This window comes from Podarcis cretensis, assembly GCF_951804945.1.
Source record: "Podarcis cretensis genome assembly, chromosome: 6".
Taxonomy (NCBI): domain Eukaryota; kingdom Metazoa; phylum Chordata; class Lepidosauria; order Squamata; family Lacertidae; genus Podarcis; species Podarcis cretensis.
The window spans coordinates 1,145,438-1,165,462 of NC_137175.1; the positions used below are offsets into that span (position 1 = coordinate 1,145,438).

The 20,025-nt window shown below is 46.9% G+C and overlaps 1 protein-coding gene across 1 annotated transcript in view; it reads left to right on the plus strand.

Annotated features, from left to right (window-relative positions):
- The first annotated feature begins 832 nt into the window (after nt 1-832).
- LOC307218003 (WAP four-disulfide core domain protein 18-like) overlaps nt 833-20,025 on the plus strand; it is a 29,228-nt gene continuing 10,035 nt past the window's right edge. Inside the window, exons 1-2 of the mRNA XM_079980151.1 lie at nt 833-897; nt 1,178-1,297. Of these exons, the coding sequence (XP_079836277.1) occupies nt 1,213-1,297 (85 nt within the window). The 5' untranslated portion in view covers nt 833-897; nt 1,178-1,212. The remainder of the gene's footprint in view (nt 898-1,177; nt 1,298-20,025) is intronic.

The window sequence follows — 20,025 nt, forward strand, 5'->3', positions numbered from 1 at the left end:
AACACAGAGCTGCCTTTGCGCGCCCCCTCCGGCTCCCAAGAAGGCGATGCAGGCCTGAGCCACTCACCGTGAACAGTTACATGAATAAGTACAACTGAGTCCAGTGGAAAACTCCAAGGCAGAAACCAGTAGACATCCTCATTCCTGTTTCAGAGTGGGGAGAGATTAAATTATTGTAAGATCTCTAAAATATGCTCAGGCACATCCAGGTAGACATAATGAGCCCTGTTTCGGAGTGGGGGGAGGAAAGTGTTGAGGTGGGCAGCACTCAGCTCCTCCCAACTTAAACCCATCACTGTCGCCTGATCACAGCCAGGTCACCCCACTGGGAGCAGCTGTGTTTTTTTCCAAGTAAAATTAGGTGCCCGTAGGCACCATGTCCACCCCAGATGCTTGCCTGCTGACCCACCCTCTCCGTCCCTTCCACCCCTCCCACTTTGCCACTACCCCCACCGCTGCCTCATCCCATGGCTGCAGGCACAGCCTCTTGAGAGTTGCATGGACTGCAAGAAGATCAAACCTCTCCATTCTGAAGGAAATCAGCCCCGAGTGCTCCCTGGAAGGACAGATCCTGAAGCTGAGGCTCCAAGACTTCATGAGAAGAGAAGATTCCATGGAAAAGACCCTGATGTTGGGAAAGATGGAGGGCACAAGGAGAAGGGGACGATAGAGGACGAGATGGTGGGACAGTGTTCTCGAAGATACTAGCATGAGTTTGACGAAACTGCGGCAGGCAGTGGAAGACAGGAGGGCCTGGCGTGCTCTGGTCCAGGGGGTCATGAAGAGCTGGACACGACTAAACAATAAACAACAGCAACAAAGCGCCTTTTTGGAAGTTGCCCGGTGACAGGCAGCCAAAGCGGTGCCTTCAGCGCGGCAGCGGAGGAAGAGTCAAAGGTGCGGGGATGGGGTGGGGTGGGGGAGGGAGCGGGGGTCAGACAAGCGAGGTGGCGGTACAGCGCACCGGCCTGCACTGTCTCAGAGAAAGCTCTGGCTGTGGGGACGTGGTTTCTGTGACAAGGCGCTGGCTCCCCCAACAAGGCGTGCTGTGTGTTTTCTGATCTCCACATTCAAGCTTGGGGATTTTCAACCCTCCCCCTTGACTGTTCCTCCTGGGGCAGTTCCTCCCCATAATTGCCTGTTTGCTTATTGGAAGTGTTTCTGGTCTGCCCCTCAGGCAACAGTCTGAAAGGTAAAGAATAAAGCGCAGACATGGAGACAAACACAGCTCCAAAGGAAACCTCCAGCAGCAGCAACAACAGAAACCCAGGAGACAGAGGGGATGGAGCGGAACCAGGTAACTGCAGGAGAGGCGGCTTGCGGGGCAACAAGAGATCATCCTCTGTTTGGGGCTCTGGGTAGGAGTGCTGCCTCTGAGATGGGCTGATGTGTGGGGAGCAGATGGGAGGGGGAATCTCGGCTCTAAGGAAGGGGTCAGCAACCTGTGGTCCACGGGGGTCGTTTAACCGGCCCCCGAGCCACCCCCAAACTGAGCTGCTTGTTCGGCGAGTCCTTGCGCACTGCAATAAACCAGCGCAGCACGGTGTGGGGACTCGCTGCTGCGGTGCCAAAAATCGCGCCTATGCATGCGCAGACACCGGAAATCATGCATGCGCGCGCTCACACTCGCTGACAATCTGGCCCACAGAGAGATGTCCGCTGGAGTGAACCAGCCCAGGCGAGGCAAACATTGCCGACCTCTCCTCTAAGGTGCCCCAGCCTGGATTTCTTGTGGCTGATTAGCTGCTCTCCCTGTGCAAAGGTCAGAGGGGGCAGGGTTTCTGTTGAGGCAGGTGAGTAGCTGTGGGAGGAGCTTATCAGAGCTTGCAGGGCAGAAATTTGATCCATCTTTAGATTTAGGGGAGCTAGTCTTAAACGTTTGTTGGGGGAGACCTTGGGTTTTTTTTGGGGGGAGTTATTTGTCCTGTCTGCACGCTTCTTATGATGGAGGACCGCTGTAGCCAGCCCCAACGACACGTTCTCAAGATGGAGAGTGAGGGAACAGCTGCAGTCGCCTGCGGTTCCTGCACAATGTTTGCCATCTTGCCAAAGGTTGCAGGCAGCTTTACCTGCAGCAATTGCATGTTGATTGCCCTCTTAAAAGACAAAGTCCAGCAACTGGAGGAACGTGTGGCTACGCTCCAAAGGTTAGAGAGCTGGAGCTCTTCTTGGAAGCAACAGAGCACACCGTCTCCACCAAGGAGGAGACAGGGGACTCCCCTGAGAAGGAGGCTAGTTCACCAACACAGGAGCCAGACATATGGAGAAACGTGACTGAAAGATGTAGGAAGCCCAGGGTTCGCTCTGATTGTTTAGAAATACACAATCGCTTTGAGGTCCTCTCCCCTAGAATGGAAGACGAAGAGCAGACTCCATTTGAGGATCTCTCCCTCGTTACAGTTGATCAGGTATATGAAGACGAGCAGCAAAGTCAGTCCTCAGGGAATGTGCAGGCGACCTTGGAACGGACAGCTCGTGGAAGAACCCCGACCAAACCAAAGAGGAGGCATGTAGTGGTGATAGGGGATTCCCTACTGAGGGGAACAGAAGCAGTGATCTGTGGGCCTGACAAGATGTCCCGGGGCTAAGATCCAAGATGTAACTGAACGACTGCAAGGAATCATAAAACCCTGCAGATGATCTAGTATTGACTTTGCAACAGCCAGACACTAGTACTAAAAGAGTATTAGAACTAATTGAAATATTTGGTCGAGTAGCAGGTTTTAAATTGAATAAACAAAAAACGTAAGTGTTGGAAAAAAATTTAACAATGGAAGAAAGAGAGAGTTTTCAGAATGAAACAGGCCTGGAAATAACAAATAGGGTAAAATACCTGGGGGTAAACTTAACATCTAAGAATGTGAATTTATTTAAGGATAATTATGAAAAATGTTGGTCAGAAGTTAAAAAGGATCTGGAAATATGGTCAAGGTTGAAACTTTCCTTGTTAGGCCGAATTGCTACTATTAAGATGAATGTATTGCCTAGAATGCTGTTTTTATTCCAGACGTTGCAGATAGTGGACAAGATGGACTGTTTCAAGAAGTGGCAGAAAGACATATCAAAATTTGTCTGGCAGGGCAAAAAGCCCAGAATTAAATTTAAGATTTTAACTGATGCAAAGGATAGAGGGGGGTTTGCCCTGCCGGACTTAAGACTTTATTATGAATCAGCAGCTTTCTGCTGGTTGAAACACTGGCTACTTCTTGAGAACACTGACATTTTGGATCTGGAAGGGTATGACAATAGCTTTGGTTGGCATGCATACTTATGGTACGACAAGGTAAAGGTGTATAAAAGCTTTAAAAACCATATTGTAAGGAAAGCATTGTATAACGTTTGGATTAGATATAAAGATTTGTTGGAAAGTAAAACCCCTAGGTGGGTGTCACCAATGGAAGCTAGGGAAGTAAAAAAGCTCAATATGGATTCTAAATGGCCAAAATATTATGAGATTTTAGAATATGATGGCGAAAGGGTGAAACTTCAGAGTTATGAGAAATTAAAGCCTAAGGTTCGAGACTGGTTGCACTACCATCAGATAAATGAGACGTTTAAACAGGACAGGAAAATAGGATTTCAGAAAGAGAAGTCAAAATTAGAAACAGAATTGTTGGAACCCAATACTAAGAACTTATCAAAAATGTATAACTTGCTGTTAAAATGGAATACACAGGATGAAATGGTGAAATCAGCTATGATTAAATGGGCACAAGATATCGGTCATGATATTATGTTTGCTGACTGGGAACAGTTATGGACCACCGGTATTAAATTTACTGCATGCAATGCTTTAAAAGAAAATATTATGAAAATGATCTACCGGTGGTACATGACCCCAGTCAAGCTTGCAAAAATATATCATTTGCCTAGTGATAAGTGTTGGAAATGTAATGAGACTGAAGGCACTTTCTACCACCTTTGGTGGACCTGCCCAAAGGTTAAAGCTTTCTGGGAAATGATCTATAATGAAATTAAGAAGGTTCTTAAGTGGACTTTTCCCAAGAAACCAGAGGCTTTCCTCTTGGGCATGGTGGGCCAAGTGGTGTCAAGGAAGGATAGGATTTTCTTTATGTATGCCACCACAGCAGCAAGAATTCTACTGGCAAAGTATTGGAAGACGCAAGAACTACCTACTCTGGAAGAATGGCAAACAAAGGTGATGGACTTTATGGGACTGGCCGAGATGACGGGCAGAATCCGGGACCAGGGGAAAGAGACAGTGGAAGAGGACTGGAAGAAATTCAAAATATATCTTAAAAATAATTGTAAAATTGAGGAGTGTTAAGATGTCAGGGGGTAAGAAGTAAAGAATTGCAGCAGTAAACAAAAAAACTTAAGAAATTTTTATGAAAGGGAATTAAGACAATGGACCTAAGGGTTGCTAAAGAATTATTAAACAAGGATGCAGGGATGGGGAGGTATGGGGAAGTCAAAGAAAGAAGAGTATGAACTGATGAGCTTGAAGTTGTATTGTTTTATACTGTTCTTTATTATTTGTGTGGAAAATTAATAAAAAATATTATAAAAAAAAAAAAGGAATCATAAAACCCACTGACAAATACCCCTTCCTCTTGGTTCATGTGGGAACCAATGACACTGTAAGCAATAGCCTCCAGAAGATCAAAAGAGACTATGAGGCTCTGGGCAGGAAATTGAAGCAATTAAATGCACAAATTGTCATCTCATCTGTCCTCCCAGTTGAACGACATGGCCCAGGGAGAGAGGGAAAAATAGTGGAAGTGAACAGCTGGCTTCGCAAATGGTGTAAACAGGAACGGTTTGGATTCTTAGATCACCGACTGCAGTTTCTTGAAGATGGACTTCTGGCAAGCGATGGGCTGCACCTCACAACGGTTGGGAGGAATGTTTTTGCCAAGAATCTCAGAAACCTCATCAGGAGGGCTTTAAACTGACTAATGTGGGGGAGGGAGACAGTGCTCCTGAAGGTAGGAGTCTATCAATTGATGAAGATGATCATCCAAATGTCATAGACCAAATGGAGCAAACAGCACGCAGACCTAGTGGTGGGAGGAAAAAATCCTTAAATAAGAGACACGGGGGAATGATTAATGGACTTCAATGTCTGTACACTAATGCACAAAGCATGGGAAATAAACAAGATGAGCTTGAGCTCTTGGTACAGCAAACTAAATATGACATAATAGGCATCACTGAAACCTGGTGGGATAAGTCCCACAATTGGAGTGTAATAATGGAGGGATACAATCTATTTCAGAGAAACAGACCAGACAAGAAAGGAGGAGGAGTGGCGTTATATGTCAGGGATGTGTATACCTGTGAAGAGATCCAAGATTTAGAACCTCAAAGCCAATGTGAGAGCATTTGGGTCAAAATTAAGGGAGAGAAGAATAACAGGGACCTCATTGTGGGAGTTTACTATAGATCCTGGTAGATGAAGGGAACGCAGTGGATGTAGCCTACCTTGATTTCAGCAAGGCATTTGACAAACATTAGGAAGAACTTCCTGACAGTAAGAGCTGTTTGACAGTGGAATTTGCTGCCAAGGAGTGTGGTGGAGTCTCCTTCTTTGGAGGTCTTTAAGCAGAGGCTTGACAACCATATGTCAGGAGTGCTCTGATGGTGTTTCCTGCTTGGCAGGGGGTTGGACTCGATGGCCCTTGTGGTCTCTTCCAACTCTATGATTCTATGATTCTATGAAAGCCAAAGTTCTGCTTTGTATCATAGCAGGAAGGGACTGCAAAAGACGACCCCCGCTTTCTGGTTTGTGAACTCTCTAGGTCTAACGCACCCTGCTCGAGAGCCCCAGAGAGAGCCCAGCTGTCCTAAGAAGCTTTCAAAGAGGGTCCTGTGAAGGCTATCGGCATAGAACGTGGGTCGACAAGCTAAGGCCCGGGGGCCGGATCTGGCCCAATTGCCTTCTGAATCCAGCCCGCGGAAGGTCCAGGAATCACTGTGGTGTTCTGATCATTCGGGCTTCATCATTTCCCCCCATCCACACCACCACGGCGGCGGCTCCTCCCTCCCTCCTCCTGGCTTCTCCCTGCCCTGCCTAGAGGAAGAAGGGGGCTGGACTTTGTTGAGCCGTGGATGGCTGAGTGCCATTTTACACAGCCCTTCTCCGGAGCCAGCCTCTTTGCGCCACTCATTGTCCCTCCACTGCCACTGCCGCCCGCCCCTGCCGCTTGCAAGGCACAGGTAAGCAGCCACTGGGGCTCGTCCGGTGCTGTGGAGAAGGGAGGGGAGAGTCGGTGGGGTGGTGGTGGTTTTCTTCAAAAGATAGTCCAGCCCCACAAGATAAAAATGGTTGGCAGTGTAAGGAGAAGGAGGGGAATTTCCTCCATATGTGGTGGACGTGTCCTAGCCTCACCTGTCCTTTACATAGCCAGCTTCCTCCACCTTCGCCTCCTCATTGGCTTGTCGAATCTGCCGCCGTATCCCCTGCTGCAAGCGTCCTGCAAAGCCGTTGGCTCCATTGCCTGCAAGGAGGAACCCAGTCCAGGGTGAGGGTCGCGCTCTCCAGCCCCCTGCCCACGCCTCCCTTCCTCCTCCACCAGGGGTGTAGCCACAAATCAAGCAAATAAATACAAATACTCAGCTAACTGACCAAACAAGTCACAGGTAGCTCGGTTCTGCCCCCCTAACAAAAGTCCTGCCCCCCTGAAATCCTGGCCATGCCCATATGCTCCACCACCTGCCCCCCAGTGATGCAGTTCCTCCTCACTCCTCTATGATGGCATCCCGCTCCTCTTTGATGGGCACCTAGCCCAGCACCCTCATGATGCTGCCCAACTGCTTGGTGCTGATGTCTTCACTACCTTCAGCATCAAATCATAACCATAATCATAATCATTTATTACTTATACCCCGCCTATGTGTCATTAAAAACTTCCTTCAGAGGTCCTTCCACCACCAACTGCAGCACCCTCCACCTTCCTTTGCTCAGAGATGGGTTGAGATTTGCAGGGGCTAGTTTGGTTTTCGCCGGAGCCCTGAGGTCCACCATCTGGAGCTAGCTGCACAGCAGCAGCTCAGGGCAGGGGTGTCTACTTAGAATCCCGTCCGTGAAGAAGGCAGGGCATAAATACCCTAAACTGACTCCCCGACTCCATGCCTTCCTGAGTCTTTGCCCCTCCAAGCAACCCCCAAACTTACATAGTATGGATGGCAGCAGAGCCCAGAGGATGAGCGAGGGACCCATTGCAAAGAAGAAGGAGAACCTGGTGGACCTCACGCTGGAAGGCAGCTCTGAATGGTGCTCAAGGCTCAGATCGGCAGCCATATATCCTCCTCCCTTCTCCCTCCCCCCTCCTCTCCTGGGTTGGGCTGGGACAGAAGCCAAGCGGATTTGAGTGTGTGGGTGCAGCTGGCTCCTGGTCCAGATAATTTCCCCGTGATAATCAATCAAAAATAACACAAGAGGCACCTGCTGGATCTAGCCAATGGCCATCCGGTCCAGCGTCCTCTTCTCAAAGTGGCCAACCAGGATCTGGGCAGAAGAGCAATACCCTCCCTTGCTGTGTTTTCCAGCCCCTGGTTTCTGAAACATTGCTGCCTCTAACTGTGGAGACAAAGCATAGATGTTGTGGCTAGTAGCCATTGGTCCAGCAACAGGAACCAGTAAGCAGCCCTTATAGAATCACAGAACCATGGAATGGTAGAGTTGGACGTGGTCCAAGGGTCATCTATGCAAGGGTCATCCATACAAGAACCTCAATTTAGGCATCCATGACAGATGACCATTCGGCCTCTGCTTAAAAACTGCCAACGAAGGAGAGTTCACCACAGAGGGAGTCAGTTCCACTGTCAAACAGTTTTCACTCTCAGAAAGTTCTTCTGGAGAAAGTTTCCTCCTGGAGCAGGAGAAAAGAAGCTTCCTCCATCTTCCATGTGAACAGCCTATAAGATATTTGAAGATGGCCATCATATCTCCTCAGTCTCCTCTTTTTCAAACTAAACAAACCCAGCTCCTTCAACCGTTCCTCATCAGGCTTGGTTTCCAGACCAGTGATTGTCTTGGTTGGCCTCCTCTGTACCCATTCCAGCTTGTCAACATCCTTCTTAAATTGTGGTGTCCTGAATTGGACACGGTATTCCAGATGTTTGTCTGACCAAGGCAGACTAGAGCGGGACTATGACTTCTTCCCATGATCTGGACTCCAGACTTCTGTTGGTGCAGCCTAGAATAGCATTAGCTTTTTCTCCTGCTGCATCACACTGTGGACTCATGTTCAGCTTGTAGTCCACCAAGACCCCTGGATCCTTTTCACATGTCCTGCTAGTAAGTCAGGGGTCCCCCATCCTATCTTTGTGCATATGGTTCTTCCTGCCTAAGTGCAGAACCTGACATTTCTGCCTGTGGAAATGCATTGTGTTAGCTTGCACCCAGTTCTCCAATCTGTTAAGGCAATATTGAATTCTGATTCTGTCTTCTGCAGCATTAGCTCCCCCTCCCAGTTTGTTGTCCTCTGCAAATTGGATGAGCATCTCCTCAATTCCTTCATCCAAGTCATTTATAAAGACGTTTAAACAACAACGGGCCCAGGACAGAACCCTGCAGCTTCTCACTTTTTCCAGGATGACGAAAAACCATTAATGAATACTCTATGGGTTCGGACACTTACAAAAATAATGCATTATGTACCTTGATGGGCCACCCAAAGAAGGAGACTCCACCACACTCCTTGGCAGCAAATTCCACTGTCAAACAGCTCTTACTGTCAGGAAGTTCTTCCTAATGTTTAGATGGAATCTTTTTTCTTGTAGTTTGGAACCATTGCTCCGTGTCCGCTTCTCTGGAGCAGCAGAAAACAACCTTTCTCCCTCCTCTATGTGACATCCTTTTATATATTTGAACATGGCTATCATATCACCCCTTAACCTCCTCTTCTCCAGGCTAAACATGCCCAGCTCCCTTAGCCGTTCCTCATAAGGCATCATTTCCAGGCCTTTGAGCATTTTGGTTGCCCTCCTCTGGACACGTTCCAGTTTGTCAGTGTCCTTCTTGAACTGTGGTGCCCAGAACTGGACACAGTACTCCAGGTGAGGTCTGACCAGAGCAGAATACAGTGGCACTATTACTTCCCTTGATCTAGATGCTATACTCCTATTGATGCAGCCCAGAATTGCATTGGCTTTTTTAGCTGCCGCGTCACACTTTTGGCTCATGTCAAGTTTGTGGTCAACCAAGACTCCTAGATCCTTTTCACATGTACTGCTCTCAGGTGTCACCCATCTTGTATTTGTGCCTCTCATTTTTTTTGCCCAAGTGCAATACTTTACATTTCTCCCTGTTAAAATTCATCTTGTTTGTTTTGGCCCAGTTCTCTAATCTGTCAAGGTCATTCTGAAGTGTGATCATGTCCTCTGGGGTGTTAGGCACCCCTCCCAGTTTGGTGTCATCTGCAAATTTGATCAGGATGCCCTTGAGTCCATCATCCAAGTCGCTGATAAAGATGTTGAATAAGACCGGGCCCAAGACAGAACCCTGTGGCACCCCACTAGTCACTCTTCTCCAGCATGAAGAGGAACCATTGATGAGCACCCTTTGGGTTCGGTCAGTCAGCCAGTTACAAATCCACTGAGTGGTAGCATAGTCAAGTCCGCATTTTACCAGCTTCTTTACAAGAATATCATGGGGCACCTTGTCAAATGCCTTGCTGAAATCAAGGTAGGCTACATCCACTGCGTTCCCTTCATCTACCAGGCTTGTAATTCTGTCAAAAAACGAGATCAGGTTAGTCTGACATGACTTATTTTTCAGAAATCCATGCTGAGTATTGGTGATCACAGCATTCCTTTCTAGGTGCTCACAGACTGTTTGGTTAATGATCTGCTCCAGAATCTTCCCTGGTATTGATGTCAGACTGACTGGGCCGTAATTATTGGTTTGTTTTTACTCAGTTCTAGACAATCTGCTGTTTTCGTTTTTATTTTTAAAAAGATCTGTTTGAAGTTGATGGATTTTAATTTTTTGGTCTTGGTGTATGGATACTGGAATTTTTGTATCTTACCTTTTAGCAAGAATAGATGTAAAACTCTTCTGATTTAATTCTGAAATTTGTAAGAATGCATTATAGATGGATTGTTATTTGGGTTTAGAATGACTGTTAGGCTGACGTCTGACCATTTAGCCAGAAGGCATTTCAGTTGCAGTGAGTGGTTTATCCCCGTGGCATAATTGTGGTGTTGTTGTTGCAGAGTTTAAAACATGGAGCCATAAATCCATCCTTTTTCAAATTTGGTGATGGTATCTTTTGCTTGCTCTTCTTATATAGGTGCCTTAAAAGGTAAAGGTAAAGGTACCCCTGCCCGTACGGGCCAGTCTTGACAGACTCTGGGGTTGTGCGCCCATCTCACTTAAGAGGCCAGGGGCCAGCGCTGTCCGAAGACACTTCCGGGTCACGTGGCCAGCGTGACATCGCTGCTCTGGTGAGCCAGAGCCGCACACGGAAACGCCGTTTACCTTCCCGCTGGTAAGCGGTCCCTATTTATCTACTTGCACCCGGAGGTGCTTTCGAACTGCTAGGTTGGCAGGCGCTGGGACCAAGCAGCGGGAGCGCACCCCGCCGCAGGGATTCGAACCGCCGACCTTTCGATCGGCAAGTCCTAGGCGCTGAGGCTTTAACCCACAGCGCCACCTGCGTCCCACTATAGGTGCCTTAAGGAGTTGTAAATTCTCTTCGGTTACTTTTGGCGTGGATGTATTTGCAAATATTTGCTCTGTATTTGTGACAGTTGGATGTTATATTTAAAAAAAAAACAAAAAACAAGATAAATAAATAAATAAAATAAAATAAAAAGTATAGAAATTAAAAAATAGATTTTTTAATAGGGAAAAAAGTAGTAATAATAATGATAAAAAAATTGTGGCGGTGATTCAAGTTATGAAATGGTAAAGAGACCCCTGACCTTTAGGTCCAGTCGTGGCCGACACTGGTTGTGGCACTCATCTCACTTTATTGGCCGAGGAAGCTGGCGTACAGCTTCCGGGTCATGTGGCCAGCATGACTAAGCTGCTTCTGGCGAACCAGAGCAGCGCATGGAAATGCCGTTTACCTTCCCGTCGGAGCGGTACCTATTTATCTACCTGCACTTTGACGTGCTTTTGAACTGCTAGGTTGGCAGGAACAGGGACTCAGCAATGGGAGCTGATCCCATCGCGGGGATTCGAACCATCGACCTTCTGACCGGCAAGCCCTAGGCTCTTTGGTTTAGACCACAGAGCCACCCACGTCCCATGGGGATTCAAGTTATAGTGTGAGATAAAAGACCACCAAAAGGAAAGGAAAATAAAATAAAAGGGGGGATTCACTATTGAAAGTGGATGAAGTGATATATGTATATAGGTTTGTAATGTTTATTCTTTTGTTTTGTGGGGAGGAGAAAAAAGAAAAAGAGAAGAAGGAGGGGGATGGGGTGAAAAGAGTAGGGCCATTAAGAGTCTCTCTGTGTGTATTTTCCTTTAAAAACAAAAAACAAACAAAAAAGCAAAAAAGAAAAGAAAAATAACACTAGCCATAGCGATAGCAATAACAGTAAGGTGATGTTAGAAGTAAAAAATAGTGATGATAATGATGGAAGGGCAGGGGAAGGGAAACAATGATAGATTCCCCCCCCCCATCATCATCATCATCATCATGATGAGGAAGTCAGGGCTGAAGTGGCCGTCCCAGGAAGTGGCCTGTGTTGGTTCAGGAATCCTTCATAATTCGTGAGAGTTTAAATACTAATAATAAAGTTAGGAAAAGAGAAGTTTTGGGAAGACCCACCCAGTTTCCATCTTCTCCTGGGGTGACACCGTTGGCGTGGCTCCCAGTTGGGCCTCTGCCCGCCTCCCTTGTGCCCATCGCCAGATGCGACAGTTAGATGTTGTGATGGGCAGAGATCCAAGTGGAATTTGCCTTGCAGTTTCAGATGCGGATGTTGCTGTTTTATCTGATGAATCTGATGAATACCTTTCAACTAAGTTGGCAGCACTCTGGGTGCTTTGTTGCCAGAATCAGGCCATCATTGTCTAACTGAATTAGTGCATCGTTCCAGCTTTTCCAGCTGAAGGCACTGGTGTGTGTGAGATGCAAGTCAAGGCACGAGTGCGGAGAGGGGGAAATGTCATGCGGGTGTCATGTTGTGGCCGAGGGTGGGGTGTGGCACGTCGGACATTCAAACCATGCCACCTATGTTGCGCCTGCAATCCTGGCTACGTGCGGCAGGAGTGTGGGGAGTGGGAAAGGAGATGCCAGGGTGGATGCCTGGAGCAGGTCAGGAATAAGTCACAGTGTCCGTGAATTTAACTCTTTATTCCAAGAAGCATACGACTCAGAAGGCCAGGCCTAGGGAGCACATCTTCCCAATACAGTCCGACCTCGGGTTACAGCCGCTTCAGGTTGTGCTTTTTCAGGTTACGGACCGCCGAAACCCAGAAGTACTGGAACGGGTTAATTCTGGGTTTTGGCGGTCGCGCATGTGCAGAAGCGAGCACAAAATCGTGCTTTGCGCATGCGCAGAAGAGCTGAATCGCAACCCGCGCATGCACAGATGTGCAGACGAGGGTTGCGAACGCTGCGGGTTGTGAAGGTGCATCCCGCACGGTTCACGTTCTCAACCTGAGCATCCACAGTAGGTCTTGCCCCAATGAGGAGGTTCTGAGGACTGAAGGTCCTCAACTTCCTACAGTTGCCTAAGCATAGCTGTCAACGTTTCCCCCTTTTAAGGAAAATTCCCTTATTCCAAATAGGATTCCTTGCAAGAAAAGGGGACAGCTGAAAGCTATGTCCCTAAGCTTGAATGTGGAGATCAGAAAACGCACAGCGCGCCTTGCTGGGGGAGCCAGCGCCTTGTCACAGAAACCACGTCCCCACAGCCAGAGCTTTCTCTGAGACGGTGCGTCCCGGTGCGCCATACCGCCACCTTGCTTGCCTGACCTGGGCTCCCTCCCCCCGCATCCCCACCCCTTTGCCTCTTCCTCCGCTGCCGCACTGAAGTCACCACTATGGCTGCCTGTCACCGGGCAACTTCCAGAAAGGCGCTTTGTTGTTGTTGTTTAGTCGTTTAGTCGTGTCCACCTCTTCGTGACCCCCTGGACCAGAGCACGCCAGGCACTTCTGTCTTCCACTGCCTCCCTTATGTTGGGAGCCTCGAGAACACTGTCCCACCATCTCGTCCTCTGTCGCCCCCTTCTCCTTATGCCCTCCATCTTTCCCAGCATCAGGGTCTTTTCCAGGGAGTCTTCTCTTCTCAGGAGGTGGCCAAAGTACTGGAGCCTCAGCTTCAGGATCTGTCCTTCCAGTGAGCACTCAGGGCTGATTTCCTTCAGAATGGAGAGGTTTGATCTTTTTGCAGTCCATGGGACTCTCAAGAGTTTCCTCCAGCACCAGAATTTAAAAGAATCTATTCTTTGGCGATCAGTCTTCTTTATGGTCCAGCTCTCACTTCCATACATGACAGTCCTTCTAGCTGCCTGCATTTCATGCTTTCTGTCAGGCTTCTCATCAACTTGGTAGAGTAGAGGGGTACTTTTACTTCCCTTGATGTGGACACTATACTTCTATTGATGTAGCCTAGAATAGCATTGGCTTTTTTTGCTGCTGTGTCACACTGTGGACTCATGCTAAGCTTGTGGTCCACCAAGACCACTGCATCCTTTTCACACATACTGCTTGCAAGCCAGGTGTCCCCCATCTTATATTTGTGCATCTGTTTCTTCTTGCCTAACTGCAGAACCTGGCATTGGTCCCTATGGAAATTCATTTGGGCCCCGTTCTCTAATCTGATGGAATCACCTTGTAGCACCAAGAGACATCTAGTGTCCTGATAAGGGGAAGTCCTAGTCTTGCTCTGTTCTGTCTTGGGGATTCCTTCCCCTTGCTCTCTACGGTTTAACCAAAAAGCACTTCTAACGTCTTTCAACCCCTATCAAGTTTAGAGGACTCTCCCACTGCTTGTGGGCAGGGTTTTTAGTGAACTTTGCCTTATGAGTTTCCGATTCATGTCTCATCTTGAAAGTCCAATTGGGGGAATAGCTAAGCAAATTTCCACTATGACCAGCACAACAGCTCACCTTCTGATGATTTAGCTGGGCGATACTTTCTTTTCTTTTCAACATCATGACATATCAGCAGAGAGATGGGGATAGCTCAGTCGGTAGAGCATGTGACCCATGTTGGGCAAAATATTCTTGGGCTGCAAGGGGTTGGACTCCATGACCCTCATGGCCCCTTCCAACTCTGCAGTTCTAGAATTTATCTCGGCTGCTGCTTCTGAGATTCATGGCCCAGCCCAAGCCGAGGAGCATCAAGGCTTTGCTCAACTGCTTAGCTGGTGGGTGGAAGAGACCTCCTGCCCCTTAGCTGAATGGCTCTGATGCCTCAGAAGGCCTCCTGGCCCCCAGCAGAGGGAGCCTCGATGCTCATCTGGCTTCTACATGAGCAGGAAGAGCATCAGAGTGCCATAGAGCTGGGGGGCGGGGAGCACTTTAACTGAGTCCAGGTTCAGTAAAACTGCTCAGCTGGGGCACAGGCAGCCGTGTGCTCCTCAGTGTGCCAGTGTCTGTTGGCATTGGTCGCTGGATAAATATGAGGAAATCTGGAATATTTAAGCGATAAGGCGGATAGTGGTGGGAAGTAGGGGGAAGAGAAAGAGGTGGGAAAATATTGTTAAAAAGGTGTAGTCATAGGTATATCAGTGCATTCAAATCTGAATTGTCAAATTGTGTTATTAGTGTTATTATGGTTTTTGTTGTATGTGTCTTTTGCGGTTGTTGTTTATATTGAAAAAATGATTAAAGAAATTGAAAAAGAAAAAGAAAGAAAAGAAAGCATGCTGTTTTACGAATACAAAAGTAGCCCCTTCTTTTCTGCGCCCTCCCCCTTAGAGCTGATGAGGGGGCTGGATGCTCTCCCCCAACCTCCAGCCCAAATGTTTTCTAGGCACCATTGTGCTCCTGAAAGGAAAGGCTCTGGGCATCCGTGAGTCATTTGTGTTTTTCTCTGAAGGGTCTGACATCAGCTGCTACGTCTTGGTTTCTCCTGATTTGGAAGATGCGATCTCACCATCTAACTACTCCCAAACCCAAACAATGCCACTTTGAGCGTGTCAATGGCTGTGTGATCTATCGCTTGGCTTCCTGAACCTCCACAAGACGTGACAAGGAAACACATAGAGGCAGACTTCTGTGGGAGCCAGAGGGTGCTGCAGTCAGCTTCTCCCTCCCAGCAGCCTGAACCACCTTAGGCACTTTCACCTTCCTCTGTGTTGCAAAAATCAGAAGTATTAATCATTTATGCTTATTAGCACAATAAGCATAATCTAGCACAAATAAACCTCAGCAAGGTGGCTGACTTCCCTTGCTTAGAGCTCTTTAAACAGGGGTGGGGGGCATATGTTGGAGATTCCTGCAGTGCAGGGGGTGGGACTAGACCCTTGGGGGGGCCCTCCAAGCCCTACAATTCTATGCTTCTAAGGTACTACTTAGTGAATACACATTCAGCTCAAGATTCTGCCCACAACCTGTTGGTTTCTGCTCTCTTCACTGTGCAGTGAAGTGCTTGTCACGAGACAGGTGTTTACATTCCACAGAGTTGCTGTTGGGTTTTCCCATGGGAAAGGGAGACTGGATGTGATGTACACTGGTTTCCTGTTTTTCACTGTTCACACACGGTGATTCTCTCCGTGCTTCAGAGGAGAGAGGATGCCTTTTCTGCTCCGGCAGAGGCAAGATGTTTTTCTGTAATCTACCAGCTTTGAAATGTAAATAAAGCAATATAGAGTATGTACACGTATTCCTCATCATTCCGCTGTGCTTGGGACTCTGCATATTCAACATGTTTGGTTATCGGCCCAGAAAGACGCAGTCATCTGAATGCCGGCAAAAGGATCGGAATACAGAAGGACGGATCGGACGCTATCTCTGCGCGTCAAGATGATTGATGAGGTATGTGCTACTGCTCCGGGCAGCCTGCCAGCTTCTATTTAATGGCTTTATGGCTGGACTTTGAACTTTTATGGCCATTTGCCGGGCACAGGCAAAGGCGGAACAAGCTCCTATGCTGGGGAAATCGAAAGTAACTTTTAAAAGTGCTTTTGGGGATAAAGCAGCTGCAGAAAACAGTGACGCAGCTTGATTTAAGGCAGCAGAGAGAAAGCACTTTTGAACTTGCCTTTGGAATGAGGCTTGAAGCAGCAGAGACGCAGCTTGTATAAAGCAGCTTGATTAAAGCAGCAGAGATGACGCAGAAGGCTAATGCCAGAGTCATGATGGCCCTTCAGGATGCTTGTGGGATTCCCAAGCTCAATAAGAAAAACTATGCGGACTGGGTTCTCTATGCAGAGGCTATTCTGCGGAAAGAGGGTCTGTTTGAGGTTATTACAGACACCCCCCCAGCTCCAATTACAGATGAATGGAAAGCTAAAGATTCCAAAGCAAGGGGAACTCTTACATTGATAGTATCCCCAGAAGAGCTCTGTCTATTGCGTGATAAGACCTCAGCCAGAGAAATTTGGGACGCTTTGAGAGAGGCTCACTTGAGGACAGAAGCTGGATCTACTATGTTTTACTTTAACAAGCTGCATAAGATGGCTAGCTGCAGAAGGCTGGCTGATGCACGTGGGGAATCTGATGCCAATCAGCCACATGCTCAGCTCAGAGTAGCTTGTGATACTGCCATGATTCAGAAAAAGCACACCGCCAGGGTGATAGCTGCATGGGAAAGGGGGAGTCTTCACAGACGTCATCCCAGAGTGCAGTGGAACCACCAGATGGCGCCAAAGCTTTGAAGGCAGTGAAATGCTACTCGTGTGGACGTCTAGGCCATCTGAAGAGGGAATGCAGATATCCCAGGGCCAAAACAGAGCAGCGCAGCGAAAGCTCATCGTGTGGAAAAGGCCAGAGCAAAGGCAAAGGTCCAGTGTCCAGGACAACGCAGCCCAAAGCAATGGTCTCACGCTTCACTCCAAAAGTTGCAGAGGTCCAGAAGACGTCTAGATCTTTCTTCGTTGTTGATTCAGCGGCAACGCACCACATGTGCAACGATAAGCGACTGTTCGTGTCTTTTACACCGCAGGAAGGTGCGATTCACCAGGCGGATGACCACACAATTCCCAGTAAAGGCGACGGAACTGTTGTTCTTCACAGTTTGGACTTATCGATACAGAATGTACTTTATGTGCCAGATGCCAAACATAATCTGCTCAGCGTTGGACAGCTGAATGAGCGGAAAATTGACGTTTCCTTTAAGAACAAAAGGTGCATCATCACAAAGAAAAATGATTATGTATTGTATGCTGAATATGTTGATCGTTTATATGTTTTGTATTATGATGATGTTGTGCAGGATGACACTTGTTGCATTGCAGGTTCTAACAAAAGTTTGCATGCAGAATGTATTCATGATTTTCATCGAAAATTTGGTCATTTGCATTTTGAGGCAGTATCTAAAATGCCTGCCTTGGTTGAAGGTATGACTATTAAACCCTGCAGGTACCACATGAAGTGCAAGGCATGCGCAGCAAACAAGGTGAAAATGGCTGCAAAAGGTAAGGTGTCTAGTAGGCAAGCTACAGAACCATACCAAATTGTTCATGCTGATTTGGTTGGACCACTAGCGCCCTCTTTGGGTGGAAATAGGTACTTCATGGTTCTCATTGATGCATTTTCCAGGTATATTTATGTGTACAATCTCAAGCAGAAATCAGAGGCTTTTCCTAGGTTCAAGGAATTCTGTGCTTGGTTGGAAAATGTGCATGGTAAGAAGGTAAAGACTCTTTTCAGTGATCGCGGAGGGGAATTCACTTCTCAGCAGTTTGAAGCTTTTCTGTCTGAGAAAGGAATTCAACACGATTTGTCTAGTCCTCGCTCGCCATGGCAGAATGGACTTGCGGAACGAGCAAACCAGACATTGCTTCAAGGGTTAAAAACCTTGCTGCATGATGCAAATCTTCCAGAGAGTTATTGGGCCGAAGCTCTCTCATGTTTCACTTACAGTTATAATCGCAGGTTATCTTCAGCGATTGGTTGTACCCCCTATGAGAAGATGTTTGGCAAAAAGCCATACATCAAACACATGAAAATTTTTGGTTCTGACATGTGGGTTCACTCACCACAAAACTCCAAGTTAGACAAGCGTGGTTTGCATGGTATCTTTCTAGGTTATGAGAAAGGTTCTTACAGAATAAGGATGACTGACTCTAAGACAATTAAGCTCACAAGAAGTGTTGAGTACAATGCCAAGTGGGGGGAGAATGTGGGAATTTTCCAATGTTACCCTGATGACAGTGATGAGACTGAGGATAGTCAAAAGCAACCACAGCAACCCACACCCACTGATGAAGGTTCTGATTCTGAGTCTGAAACTGAATCGGGTGATTCAGAGGATTTCAAGAGTGCGAAAGCCTCTATGCGACCCTCTGAAAGCTCTGATCAAGAATTGGAGGAACCATTGTTCACAATAGGTCACTTTTCTCCTAAGAAGGAAGAGGAGAGTGTTGAAGACTTACGGCTAATTCGCAGGTCACAAAGAGCCACAAAAGGCAGACCTCCAAAGAGATTTGCTGATGAGTTTGCCAAAATAGCAGTAACAGCTGTTAAAAGCTCCAAGAAGGTATTTGAACCTTCAAATTTCCAAGAAATCCAGGATTTGGATTCAAAGGAAGCTGAGCCATGGTTGAATGCCATGAAGGCTGAGCTTGATTCCTTGGAAAGGAACAAAACATGGGAACTTGTTCCAGTAGTTCCAGGAATGAAACTGCTTGGAAGCAAATGGGTCTTCAAAGCGAAGACTGATCAAAATGGCAAGGTAGTTAGACACAAAGCCAGATTGGTAGCCAGAGGTTTTGCACAGGTACCAGGTGAAAACTATCACGAGACCTACTCACCCACAGTGAGGTATGAGAGCATTAGGCTTATGCTCAAGCTAGCTGCAGAGGAGAATCTACACATTAGTCACCACGATGTGAATACAGCTTTTCTGTACGGATCTCTAGATGAATCACTTTATATGCTTCCACCTGATGGCATACAGGTAAAACAGGGATATGTTTGTGCTCTGAAAAAGTCCCTTTATGGTCTCAAACAAAGTGCACGGTGTTGGCACACAAAACTCACTGAAGTATTGTTTTCTCTAGGTTTTAAGCAAGGGAAAGCTGATCCATGTGTATTTGTCAAAGAGGAGGGGCAAAAGAAACTGTATTGTTTGTTTTATGTTGATGATTTATTATTCTTTTGGAAAGATGTCACAATGTACAATAACGCCCTAGCTCAACTGAAAGAACACTTTGACATGAAAGATCTTGGAGAGGTAAACAACTACCTATCTCTTGAAATAGAGAGAGATCAAGATGGTAACATTCTAGTACACCAGTCACGGAAAATTGCTGATGTGTTAAGCAAACTAAACCTGGTGGATGCTAACCCTGTAGACACACCGATGACAACAGGTTATCAGGTAGATGACACTGAAGAAGCATTTTCTGACACTACACTGTACAGAAGTGTGCTAGGCAAGCTAAACTTCATTGCCAGATGTTCAAGACCAGACATTGCTGTTAGCTGTAATTTGCTAAGCAGACAAGTCAACAATCTTACTGTTAAGGATTGGAAAGCTCTGAAACGCGTAGCGCGCTATTTGAAAGGCACTATGCATTACAGACTGAGATTTAACAATCAGAAGTCTGGTGGTCTTGAGATATTTGCAGATGCAAGTTTTGGAAGTGACACTACAGACAGGAAAAGTACGTCTGGAGTTTGCTATATGTACAATCAGGCTCTATTTGATTGGTCATGCAAGAAGCAAACAACAGTTAGCTTAAGTACTTGTGAAGCTGAACTGAATGCACTGTCTTATTCACTCAAAGATTGTGAATGGTTGTTACAATTGTGCAAAGACATGAAAATTCCTGTCAAATGTCCAATCCAGGTTTACCAGGACAACAAAGCATGTTTGGCTTTGCTGAATTCTGAAGGTTGTAAGCAAAGCACGAAGCACTTGCAATTGAAGGTGCAACATGCTAGGGAACGTATTCAGAAGGGACTCGTAACGGTGTCCTATA